The sequence below is a fragment of the Nyctibius grandis genome, chromosome Z, assembly GCF_013368605.1.
Source record: "Nyctibius grandis isolate bNycGra1 chromosome Z, bNycGra1.pri, whole genome shotgun sequence".
NCBI lineage: Eukaryota > Metazoa > Chordata > Aves > Nyctibiiformes > Nyctibiidae > Nyctibius > Nyctibius grandis.
The window spans coordinates 591,079-603,498 of record NC_090695.1 but is presented as its reverse complement, the minus strand read 5'-3'; the positions used below and the strand labels follow the sequence as shown (position 1 = coordinate 603,498).

Here is a 12,420-nt window from a genome sequence, read left to right as displayed (position 1 = left end):
CTCACTTTATCAGTGTTCCTCACCCCTGAAACACAGCTCAGTTTCTCTTGCCCATTCACTTTCCAACCCCATTAAGGGACCTACCAGTAATCAGACATCAAGCGTAAACTCATTCATAATATGGTATCATTGCATCTGAAAGCAAACAGACCATCCTGGTGGAGACCAGTGACGAGTGGCATTCCTCAGAGGTTGGTATTGGGACCGGTCCTGTTTAACATCTTTGTCGGCAACATGGACAGTGGGATTGAGTGCGCCCTCAGCAAGTTTGCTGACAACACCAAGCTGTGTGGTGTGGTCGACACGCTGGAGGGCAGGGATGGCATCCAGAGGGACCTTGACAGCCTTGAGAGCTGAGCCCGTGTGAACCACATGAAGCCCAACAAGGCCAAGTGCAAGGTCCTGCACGTGGGTCGGGGCAATCCCAAGCACAAATCCAGGCTGGGTGGAGAATGGATTGAGAGCAGCCCTGAGGAGGACTTGGCGGTGATGGGTGATGAGAAGCTCACCATGAGCCGGCAACGTGCGCTGGCAGCCCAGAAAGCCACCCGTGTCCTGGGCTGCATCCCCAGCAGCGTGGCCAGCAGGGCGAGGGAGGGGATTCTGCCCCTCTGCTCCGCTCTCGGGAGACCCCCCCTGCAGTGCTGCGTCCAGCTCTGGGCCCCCAACAGAAGAAGGACATGGAGCTGGTGGAGCGAGTCCAGAGGAGGCCACAAAGATGCTCAGAGGGCTGGAGCACCTCTGCTGTGGAGACAGGCTGAGAGAGCTGGGGCTGTTCAGCCTGGAGAAGAGAAGGCTCCGGGGAGACCTTCTAGCACCTTCCAGTACCTGAAGGGGCTACAGGAAAGCTGGAGAGGGGCTTTTTACAAGGGCATGGAGTGACAGGATGAGGGGGAATGGTTTTAAACTGAAAGAGGGGAGATTTAGATGAGATATTAGGAAGAAATTGTTTCCTGTGAGGGTGGTGAGACACTGGCCCAGGTTGCCCAGAGAAGCTGTGGCTGCCCCCTCCCTGGCAGTGTTCAAGGCCACGTTGGATGGGGCTTGGAGCAATCTGGTCTAGTGGAAGGTGTCCCTGCCCATGGCAGGGGGGTGGAACTAGATGATCTTTAAGGTCCCTTCCAACCCAAACCATTCTATGATTCTATTATCCTTTTTCCTTAACTACTGAGCCATTCTCCTCAGAAAACGTGCAGCAGAACACCACATCCTGAGTGGTTCGCTGCAGATATTTTCAAAATTATGAAGAATAAATGTCTTACGGAGTTATAAGCCACAAGCGTTACTTTAATATCCCATATTAGTGCAAAAAACCCTACCCTTTCGGTCACATATTAACCCTACATACTCTGTATCTAGCATCCAGAAGGTTAACCATAAAAAGTTTATGATCTGTTAATACATTATGAGAAGCACTGTGGCCTACTGGAAGAAGATGCTGAACCTGAACGCTTTCATTCCCATATTTTGGTCCGTTTCTTAGATGGCATGGTCAAGCCTCTTTATCATTTGCAATATGTTCAAAAATGAAGTAGAAATAAAGGTGTTTACAATCTTCTTAAAGCTTTTTCAGGTTTATTGCTAAAATAAATGCTATGTAGGAGATGAACACTCTTGTTGACACTGGATTGTCAAGTGAAGAGGTATGGATTTCTTACCACCCCCTCGGTGAAATTTGCAGGACCTTAAGAAAAACTCAAGTATAGCACTTTTTTAAAAAAATAACTGATTATTGAAATTTTATAATTATAAATATTCTATTTTTCTCAATTTCAGTTTTTGGAACTGTCTAGAGCTAAGAAGAGTTTGGAAAGCATGAAATGCCTCCTTTCCACCAATATAAAATTCCTTTTTCCAAGTCCTCAAGCTTGCAAGGTATCAAGTTTTAAAACTTCTGTTGTTACAATACATCTGCTTGATTCTTGGTTTCCTTTAACAAGCAATTTCCCCTGAAGAATTAAAGAAGAAAAATCATTTTTGAGCCAATAGTTTTGTGGTTTTTTTTTTTTTTCTTTATAATGGGTTATTTGAAGCTGCTCAGGTTTTGGAATATCAGGATAAATGTCAGGGAGATAAATCACCAACACACCTCGTGAAACTTGCTGCTGCACTCTCAGTAAACAAGCTGGAACATATGGTTACAATTATGATTTGTATGACCACAGAAATCAGAAGCTCTAGTCATGAACCACAGCCTCGCTATGCTACGTATTGTACATACTAAACGACGGTGCCTACCCTAAACAGCTTGCAATCTACATATAGGGCAAGAGGCAAGATGGATGAGCACAGAGAGAGGCTGGAGAAGAGGTACTATTAGTCAGCACAGTAGCAGAGCTCCCAGCAGACCACGAGCCTAGATGGTGTCCGGTAGATATCACAGAAAAGAGGCTTTACAGAAGACTTCAAAACATACAAGCCTTGACAATGTTTAGTATGAAATATTTTCTCACTGCCCTAAGGGTGGAGTGGCAGCAGCCAAGGGTCCCCAGGAGCATCTACCTCTCTGAAGGAAAGAAAAAACCCCAACCATTTGCTCCCTGCAAATGTGTCTCACCAGAGTCAATGGAAGACTTCCAAGTACTATCAAGCCCAGGAACTTACAAAATAAATTGCTCTTCTGGGAAAGGACGCTTTGTTATTATTGCCATCAGCACCTATGAAAAGAGCGGGGGTCCCAGAGCAGAAGTCTACACTACCTGTCCAGTTAGGTCTAAATCGCTGGTGGTTTACTATGAAAAACACGTTCGTGAAGATGAAGAATTACTTAAATAATTATATTTCTTAAATAATTATACTACAACTCCTCTGGTTTCAGATCCTTGTGATTGAAAGCCCCAAGAGTTTGGTGGACCCGAGGCCAAGGCATGCTACCACAAGTGTTACTGCTGTATAACTGTTCTATACTCTCACAACATTCGAAACCACAAAGATAAATTAAGATTTAGAAAAAAAAACCCACAACACAGGGTATGTCAAAGGAAGTGTGTAAGAGCTTGATAGTGAATACATCTCTGGCCTGCAGAGATTTATGCCAGAGGCAATGTTTTGCTGTGCTATTGTAATTAAGACAGCAAATGAGTTTTATCTCATGAAAAAGTCAACGAAGACTCTCAAAGGCGACATTCAGGCACCGCTCTGACAGTAGTTCAATATAGCTTCAAACCAGCTCCTATGGTCCTCACAGCACCAAAGCACAGATTTCAGTCAGGATGAAGTTGCTCTAGAACCCAACTTGCTGGGCAGCTTTTGCAGACTGAGCCTGCCACAGCTACACTACTAATATACTCTACTACTTAGTCTCAAAGAACGTGCGCTTGAACCATGGCCACGTTTCCCTCCAGTTCAGACACATCCTTAGAGAAACTACAAGAAAGATTAAAGATCTGGACACTGACTAAATCTTCACATTCAGGCAGGTCAAAATGCCACGACTACAGTGACAAGAGGATGACGCTGTTAGAGACTGTAAGCAAGAAGGAAGATGAACAAATAGAAATGGGAAAAAAGAAGTCTCAGATGTACATTTTCATTATGGTGAGCATGAACATAGTCAACTAAACATTGACTAAGCACCAGGGAGATAGACATGGTTGTAGTTACGTAGCAGATCATACACTAGATCTGTGACACATCATGAAAAGGTCCTGGAAGGTAGAAACAACCAGCCTGAAACATTTGTAAGTAGAAAAAAAGCTTGGTGGCATTATAAGAAATAACAGACATAAATAGTTTTCTCGTAAAGTCAAAGATAACCATGCAAGTGCTCCTACTAACCAGAATGTAGCACCAAAAAAAAGAAGCAGCAGCTATAGTATGCATAAATCACAGATGTACAACACAGGCCATCAGTTGCCTTCAAGTACTCTAATATTGAATGACATAATGCAGAGTAAAGTACAGACTTACACGACAGAAAGTCATTAATGGTCAGGGACGTTTGTCTAGTTCCAACCAAAGAGTACAGACATGAGAGAACGAGTTGTTATTGACCACTATACACTGAATCCTGCAATTTATACTAATGCTACAGTAGTACATTTGTCGGTCAGATTAGTTATGATGATTGCTTAGGTGATTAATGAAGATGAATCCAGCTACTGCCTATCCATTAGTTTCTTACAGGTACAACATTGTACCCTTACATCTATAATCATCTAAACAGCACAAAGTCAGTTAGATCTCACTGTTGCACTAACTCCTAAGTACCAAAAGATGCATTTAGATTTTTTTTTTAATAGTAAAGTATAAACTGGATCAACTATTTCAAATGAAACTATTTAAATTGACTTATTTTTCAATTGTCTTGAGTAGAACTAACACTTTCCTCTCTTAGCATATCATCTGTTTGGTAGTTCCTCACTGTAACATGAATTTTATTTTGCAAGAAATGAAATGACTAATGAAGAAGTTTTGCTTGCCTACAAAAAGTTAGCTCAACTTGGTTAACTGTGGACCATGAATTGGCAAACACTAATAACAGTCCAAAAAAAGAGGAGGGGATTTAAAACCAATAAAAAATTATTTTTTGAAGGTAAGTTGGTTCATTGTACCTCGTGAACCAAGAAAAATGAACTTCTGATTTCTAATATATGCAGGATGAAGAAATTTGCATGCGGGTAACTTGCACGCAGTCAGAGGCTAAACCAAGGAGAAGTAATCGATGGGAGGTGTTGGCCGTACAGCTTCAGGGTTAAGGAGGCTCCTGAGAGGAAAAAAAACAGGCTATGAAGGATGAGAAGCAGGAGAAGGTTAACTGTGGGAAAGGGTAAACTTCTGCTCATGTCGCATATCATTATCACTCCTGTTGAATCACAAGGAAGGAAAGGGGGGGTGGATTGAAAATACAGTGCTTGTAAGAGTTTGTTGATCTGCTGCTGCTGTGCAAGCGACTACAAAATATGCATAATGTAATGCATGGTAACGTAGGTTACTGTGGTATCAAGTTAAATAATTTCAAATTAACAAGTACAATAATTATTTTATGTCTCGAAATTTCGTACGAAAAATAAATGATTTTTAAAACCAGGCTCCTCTCTCCTTTCATCCTAAATAATTATATTTAGACTATTTCAGTAAACTTATTTTAAGCACTACGTGGTATTTAAAAGACAATGAGCAACATAAAAGTGAATTTCCAATTCTTCCATTCTTCTTTCAATCCTTATCCTATAAAGATTACAAAACACACAAAAATAACACAATACAGGAATCATGTCTTAAGTTTTCCACATCTGCTCATTGCTCAAAACTTGCTTCTGTTCCATAATAGACCAATTTGTGTTGCTGTCTTCTAATCTGTATTGCACTCTACCCACGTACCTGACGCTATATAAAACAAAAGATTAATTCAGAGATATTATGGATGGGCGAATATGCCATTTACTCTATCAATCCTATTGTGTCCAAGCTTCACCTATAGTCCAACATTGTACACAGACAAATAATCCGATACAAAAACCACTAATCTACTGCTTGGGCACAAACAAAAAAATATTTCTATTTTCTAACAGGATGTGGTACTTATTTTTTTCCCCTTTGCCAGGCAGGTCATTAGAAAGCTCTTTATAAAGGCTCTTTTACTTAAAGCTTTAAATGAAGATACTTAATTCACTGGGAGAAGAGATGGCACTTCAGGTACTCATGAAAGAAGCAAGAAAATAAGCGTAGGAGTATGCCACGGGAGTTGTTAAGAGAAGGGTTCAAGAGGAGTGAAGGGGGTGGAAGTGTAGGAAGAGACAAGAACAGACGTAGGCTGAAACTTTAAGAGTTTGCATTAAGAAATGAAAACTCGATATACAAGAAATAAAAAGAAGGCAGGAGCGGTGGCAATTTGGATGGACTTTACAAATCAATCAAGGAACCAGAAAAAAGCTATTTTGCCTGTGGTAGCACTAAGACAAAAAGACACTCAAGCGTGACTACAGAGATTAAAGCCAAGAGGAATAAAACCATCAGGCAAGTACAGGTATCAAAACACGCAGTAAGAACTGCTCTTCAGTCTCGAACAAAAGTACAAACCACATACTGAGAACTGCTTTGGAAAAATATTTTAAGAGCAATTTTCTCTTGCAATCGAAAAGAAGGAAAAGAATGTACCTGTCGAGACTCTCGAATAAAAGGTTTGTAGGGAACAATTTAATTAATTTGTCTCCTCTGTTTAAATAAACTGCAAAGCAACTGTTTTCTGACGCATTTATATCACGGGTACAACCCAAACACGGCAGTGGTCTACCCTGGAGCGCAGCACCTGGAAACCAGAAAGGAGATGTATGTTCCAGCAGGACGTTGAGCTGTGCATAACCACATCTCACACAGAAGCAGCGACGTGTTTAGGCTACGCTGCACTACGTTACGGAGACGTGCTCTTGTACTGCCTCCGTGAGGAGATCCACACGCATTGTCACAGGCTGTAAAAATATTTTCTGGCAGACCACTCGCGGCCTGAACTTTAATATCCCCTGGGGATGCTGCCAGTGAATGGATTTCACAAAGGAGCAAAATAAATAGTATCGGTTTTAACAGCAACTGACTTGCAAAGTGTTTAGTTTATCCGGGGAAAAGAAAAAAAACATATAACATTACTGTTAGTAATATATTGCATTTTATCTGTATTACATGGAAAAGAAAAACCTCTAGGAAGAATTTTTATATGTAATACGCACATCAGTAAAACACATCTGGTGCGGGGAAGAGAGCAACCACCAACCAAAACACAGTACATAGTATAACAAACATGAGAAACCCTTTTCTTAACAAAAAACAGCATCAACTTTTCATAGTCTTCATGCGATATCTCTCTAGAGCAAACATTCCACCCACAAAAAGCCAGAATCTAGTCATACTATTCAGGAAAAAACATTAGTCAACCTACTGGGAAAGGCATATACTACAACATGTTATAAAAATCCTATCCAGGCCATTCCCCTACTTCATATAAAGGCAATACTTTATAATATTTGAAATATAGTTTATAAAAAATAAGACTCACTTGCTACCCCAGATGCAATTCCGTAAAGCAGTCCTCCTCCATCTGTTTGCTGCTGATAGACATGGGTCCCCGGAGGAGGGCTTCTTTCTTGTCGGATAAAATTATATAGCAAAGTTTTCACAAGTCTGCTGGTATACGGGAGACTGAAAAGAAAAAGACAGTTTTAGTCGACTCACAACTTGCAAGAATTGGCCCAACAAAGCCCAGGCAGGGTGCAAAGGCTGGTGTTTGGCATTAAACACAGACAGCAACTCTCCCAGTCTCAAGCAGACTGGAAAGGGAAAGAACAAAAGGTCTTGCCCATGCGAAGCTGCGCTGACTTCAGCAGGAGCACCTTCAACAGCAGTACCACGGAAACTATTTTTTGTTCCCTTTTTTTCAATACTACTTTTAAATCAAACATTTAATTTGTGGAATTGTTGTATTCTTTTACCTCAAGACACAACTGGAAAAATATTTATGCAAGGGAAAGAAGCATTACATTTAGTTTTTGCTCCGTGCCTTGGTTACACAGGACAGGTAGCAATAGTATTTCTCCACCTCCGCAATATTTTTGTCTGTGTGTGTGGCTGGACCAATTTGCAAAGACCAATGAAACATCTGACCTGACACCAGTGATTCTGACAAACGCACATAAAATTTGTTGGATTTAAATAAAAGGTTACAACATTTACAAAACAGAGAAGGGTTTCCACAGAAGCAAACAGCTGGTTTCCCATTCCTATATGATTTAGAGGTGAACAGCCAAGGGCTGTTACAATGAGCTCCAGTCCAGTACCCCTCCAACTCTGCATTGCCCTACATTCCCAGCCACCAAATTCCCACATCCTCTCTCCAAAGGCCAGGTACCTGCTACTCCCAACTCCAATCTCTTACATGACACATTACCTCTACTCCCAAACATTCCCTGTTTTGCCCCAAACCCTCAATTCCTTCAGTCCAGAGATTTCAGAACCACCAAACCCTACACACAGCGAGGCTCTGCCCCTACCCTGCTGCAGTTTCAGGCTGAAGTCTGCCCTGTGCTCCCTCTGCCCACAGACAAGCTGAGCCTCCCTCCTCTCCCTGCATGTCACCCCGGAGCAGCACCTCTCTCTTACATCGAGTAGAAATTTCAGAAAACCAGACAACAGATACCATTTAACAAAATCTGCCCACGTGGAATTTAAAGTTGAAAGAGGATGAATGGTACCTGACTAAAGTGCGTATAAGCCACCACGGCAAAGCATTTAAACAAAACAACCGACTCACCAGAACAAGTGGTATTACTCACATGAACGAGTCTACTACCTGCCAAGTATTTCACACACACAGAATCATTTTGGTTGGAAAGGACCTTTAAGATCATCGAGTCCAACCATTAACCCAGCACTGCCAAGCCCACCACTGAACCATGTCCCTCAGCACCACATCTACATGGCTTTTAAAGCCCTCCAGGGATGGGGACTCCACCACTGCCCTGGGCAGCCTGTGCCAGTGCTTGACAACCCTTTCCATGAAATAATTGTTCCTGATCTCCAATCTAAACCTCCCCGGGCACAACTTGAGGCTGTTTCCTCTTGTCCTATCACTTGTTACTTGGGAGAAGAGACTGACCCCCTCCTCGCTACACCCTCCTTTCAGGCAGTTGTAGAGAGCGAGAAGGTCTCCCCTCAGCCTCCTTTTCTGCACACTAAACACCCCCAGGTCCCTCAGCTGCTCGTCATCGCACTTGTGCTCCAGACCCTTCACCACCTTCGTTGCCCTTCTCTGCACTCGCTCCAGCACCTCAAGGTCTTTCTTGCAGTGAGGGGCCCAAAACTGCACCCAGGATTCGAGGTGCGGCCTCACCAGTGTCGAGCACAGGGGGACGGTCCCTGCCCTAGTCCTGCTGGCCACACTAGTGCTGGTACAAGCCAGGATGCTGGTGACCTTCTTGGCCACCTGGGCCAATTCTTTCCGCTATTGAAGCTTAAAACTCAGCATATCACATATCTACAATCTTTCGGAGGGCTGCTATCTATTTGTATCGCAAGAAGGCTCGTTAGGATTTCTAAGGTACGTGGGTTCTCTAGACTGCAGTGTTACAGGAAAAGACTCACAGCTGAATCAAAAAAAAAAACATCCAGAAAAGTAAAAGCAATTTTAAGAAGTTAATGAAATGACCCTCAAAAACTGAAAATGGTTTCCAAAACAGTTTTCCTGAAGTCTGGGCTGGGAGATTTAAACCTGAAACCTTCCAAAAGCCTTTACAGATGTTTGCTCTTGTGTTCTCTTCTGAGTAGAACAAGTTTTCTATCAAAACGTGTTTCGCTGTCTTTTGTTTCCAAGTACAACCTAATCAAGCTATCAGAAGCATTTGCATTGCCATTAGGTACCACCCCAGAACACGACGTACCATCGACCATGCATCAGGTATCTGTGAATGATGCTCTCTCGCAGAATTTCTTTGTGGAATAATTGGCAGGAGAGGAAGACGATGAGAGTTGTCACAGCTTCCAAGGAAATGCTGTATGTAATATCTCTGCAGGAAAAAATAAAAAAAGGAAAAATAAAGATTTATCTACTGAGTTTGTTTACAAACTAACTTCCAAGAACATTTGGTAGCTTCACCTGAGGTTCTGCACTGTTCAGCACAGTGAGTTTCAATTGGAAACACATAAATAACAAATTCAAAAAAACACAGAATCACTCCATACAAACAACGGGTTGGTTTCATAGACATCAGCATTTTTTTTGATATGCCAAAAGACAAGACAACGTAAAAACATTGAGGTGTTGCCCAGATCATTCCAGTTCAATTTTCAGACTACACTTCAATCTGAAAAATAATAAGTATATCTGAAAATCGTGTCCTTCGTCCTGTTAAAATGGACGAGAGATGCACTACTTGGGATACCTTGTGCTTTCTGTTCCCACCTCGGCCTATAGTGACCTTGTTACAGATGTTATTTTCAAAAGGGGGAGAAAAATGGCATTTGCCTCCTTAATCAGTAATAAATTGCAGATTGCACGAAACCTTTCAAAACACAATGAAATATCTTGGACATGAACCAGCATCATTCTTGCTTTCAACCAAAGACCATTTTTACCGCCTCCAAAAGTAAGTGGATGCTTCATTTTGTGCAAGAGTACCATGCTGTAATCCATTAGCAAGCCTGTTATTAAGTAATTTTAATGTTTCCCCCACTGTTACTATTTAATTTCCACAGTATGCTTCACAATCCACTATCAATAAGTTATAACAGGTGTTCAGCATCAACTATCAAATTTTTTGACCTGGGACATACTGGAAATTCAAAATCTATACTTCTGAAATTGAAAGATTTTATAGTATCTCTATTTAAAATAAAATTTAAAAAACAATCAGAATCAATGTGTGTTTAAGCAGTGATGCTGGTTTTCTTTGTTACAATGGCACCTTCCAGAAATTTTATTCTTGACACTTAAAACAAGTATAAACAGAATCGTTTTGGTTGGAAAGGACCTTTAAGATCACCAAGTCCAACCGTTAACCCAGCACTGCCAAGACCACCACTAAACCATGTCCCTCAGCACCACACCTACACGGCTTTTAAATCCCTCCAGGGATGGGGACTCCACCACTGCCCTGGGCAGCCTGTTCCAGTGCTTGACAACCCTTTCCGTGAAGAAATTGTTCCTGATCTCCAATCTAAACCTCCCCTGGCACAACTTGAGGCTGTTTCCTCTCATTCTATTACTTCTTACCTGTGAGAAGAGACCGACCCCCACCTCGCTACACCCTCCTTTAAGGCAGTTGTAGACAGCGAGAAGGTCTCCCCTCAGCCTCCTGCTCTCCAGGCTAAACCCCCCCAGGTCCCTCAGCCGCTCCTCATCACACTTGTGCTCCAGACCCTTCACCACCTTCGCTGCCCTTCTCTCGACTCGCTCCAGCACCTCAAGGTCCTTCTTGTAGTGAGGGGATCAAAACTGAACACTGGATTCAAGGTGTGGCCTCACCAGTGCCAAGTACAAGGGGACGGTCCCTGCCATACTCCTGCTGGCCACACTAGTGCTGATACAAGCCACGATGCTGGTGGCCTTCTTGGCCACCTGGGCACACTGATGGCTCATATTCAGCCGCCCATCAACCAACACCCCCAGGTCCTTTTCCCCCAGGCACTTTCCAGCCACTCTTCCCCCAGCCTGTAGCGCTGCGTGGGGTTGTTGTGCCCCAAGGGTAGGACCCGACACTTGGCCTTGTTGAACTTCATACAACTGGTCTCGGTCCATCGATCCAGCCTGTGCAGATCCCTCTGCAGAGCCTTCCTGCCCTCCAGCAGATCAGCACTCCCACCCAACTTGGTGTCGTCTGTGAACTTACTGAGGGTGCACTCGATCCCCTCGTCCAGATCATTGGTAAAGATATTAAAGAGAGCTGGCCCCAACACTGAGCCCTGGGGAACACCACTGCTGACCAGCCACCAACTGGATTTAACTCCATTCACCACAACTCTTTGGGCTCGGCCATCTAGCCAGTTTTTTACCCAGCAACGTGTACGCCCGTCCAAGCCATGAGCAGCCGGTTTCTCCAGGAGAATGATGTGGGAGACGGTGTCCAGGTACTAAAGTCCAGGTACACAACATCCACAGCCTTTCCCTCATCCAGTAAGCAGGTCATCTTGTCATAGAAGGAGATCAGGTGAGTCAAGCAGGACCTGCCTTTCATGAACCCACACTGACTGGGCCTGATTGCCTGGTTGTCCTGTATGTGCCCCATGATAGCTCTCAAGATCTGCTCTGTAATCTTCCCTGGCATCAAGGTCAGACTGACAGGCTTATAGTTCCCCTGTCAGTCTGTCCTAAAACTAAGTGCTCTTTGAAATAATGATGACCTGAAAACTACAGTGCAATCTCTCTCAAAACAAAACAAAGTAACCCCAGAAAAGACTGGATGGAGTAAAACTCTTCATTAGTCTCAGGATCAGAACTGGTGTGGTCCTTACTGAACTGATCAGGATTTCATTTAGAAGTCACTTTGATTTTTAGCACCCTCAAATATTTTAAAATTCTCAAGTGTGGTGGTAGAAATACTGTAAATAACACATATTACCGTAAAGGATAAGGAAGACAAGTTTCATGCATCATGGTACATAGACAGCTTAAACTAAGCTCTTCTGCAGTAGCTCTAGGCCAGAGTTCCTGAGCAAAGAGTATGTAAGTTATTTGCTCAAAGTCAAGAGCAAACTGGAATCACAATTTCCTGGATCGTGGTCCACGGAACCACGCTACCTCTCATCCAAAAACATTTTGGAAAGTGAAGGTTACGCAAACACATTGTTTTTATTCTCTCTCACATGATTTAAGTATTTGAATCTGTAACATTTTAAGTTATAGGTCAGGAAGAGACGTACTGCTTGAATAACATTCTTCCTTAAAATCGTGAAGTACCTTTTAATTATGTTCAGTTTTCGTGAGTTACCTGACTT

At 42.7% G+C, this 12,420-nt stretch overlaps 1 protein-coding gene across 4 annotated transcripts in view; it reads right to left on the bottom strand.

Moving 5' to 3' along the window:
- Positions 1-12,420, bottom strand: part of DYM (dymeclin) — a 254,432-nt gene that overhangs the window by 195,379 nt on the left and 46,633 nt on the right. For all 4 annotated transcript variants that reach the window (XM_068422796.1, XM_068422795.1, XM_068422798.1 and 1 more), the window contains exons 7-8: positions 9,369-9,494; positions 6,992-7,134 (exon numbers count right to left, since the gene is read on the bottom strand). In XM_068422796.1, the coding sequence (XP_068278897.1) occupies positions 6,992-7,134; positions 9,369-9,494 (269 nt within the window). The remainder of the gene's footprint in view (positions 1-6,991; positions 7,135-9,368; positions 9,495-12,420) is intronic.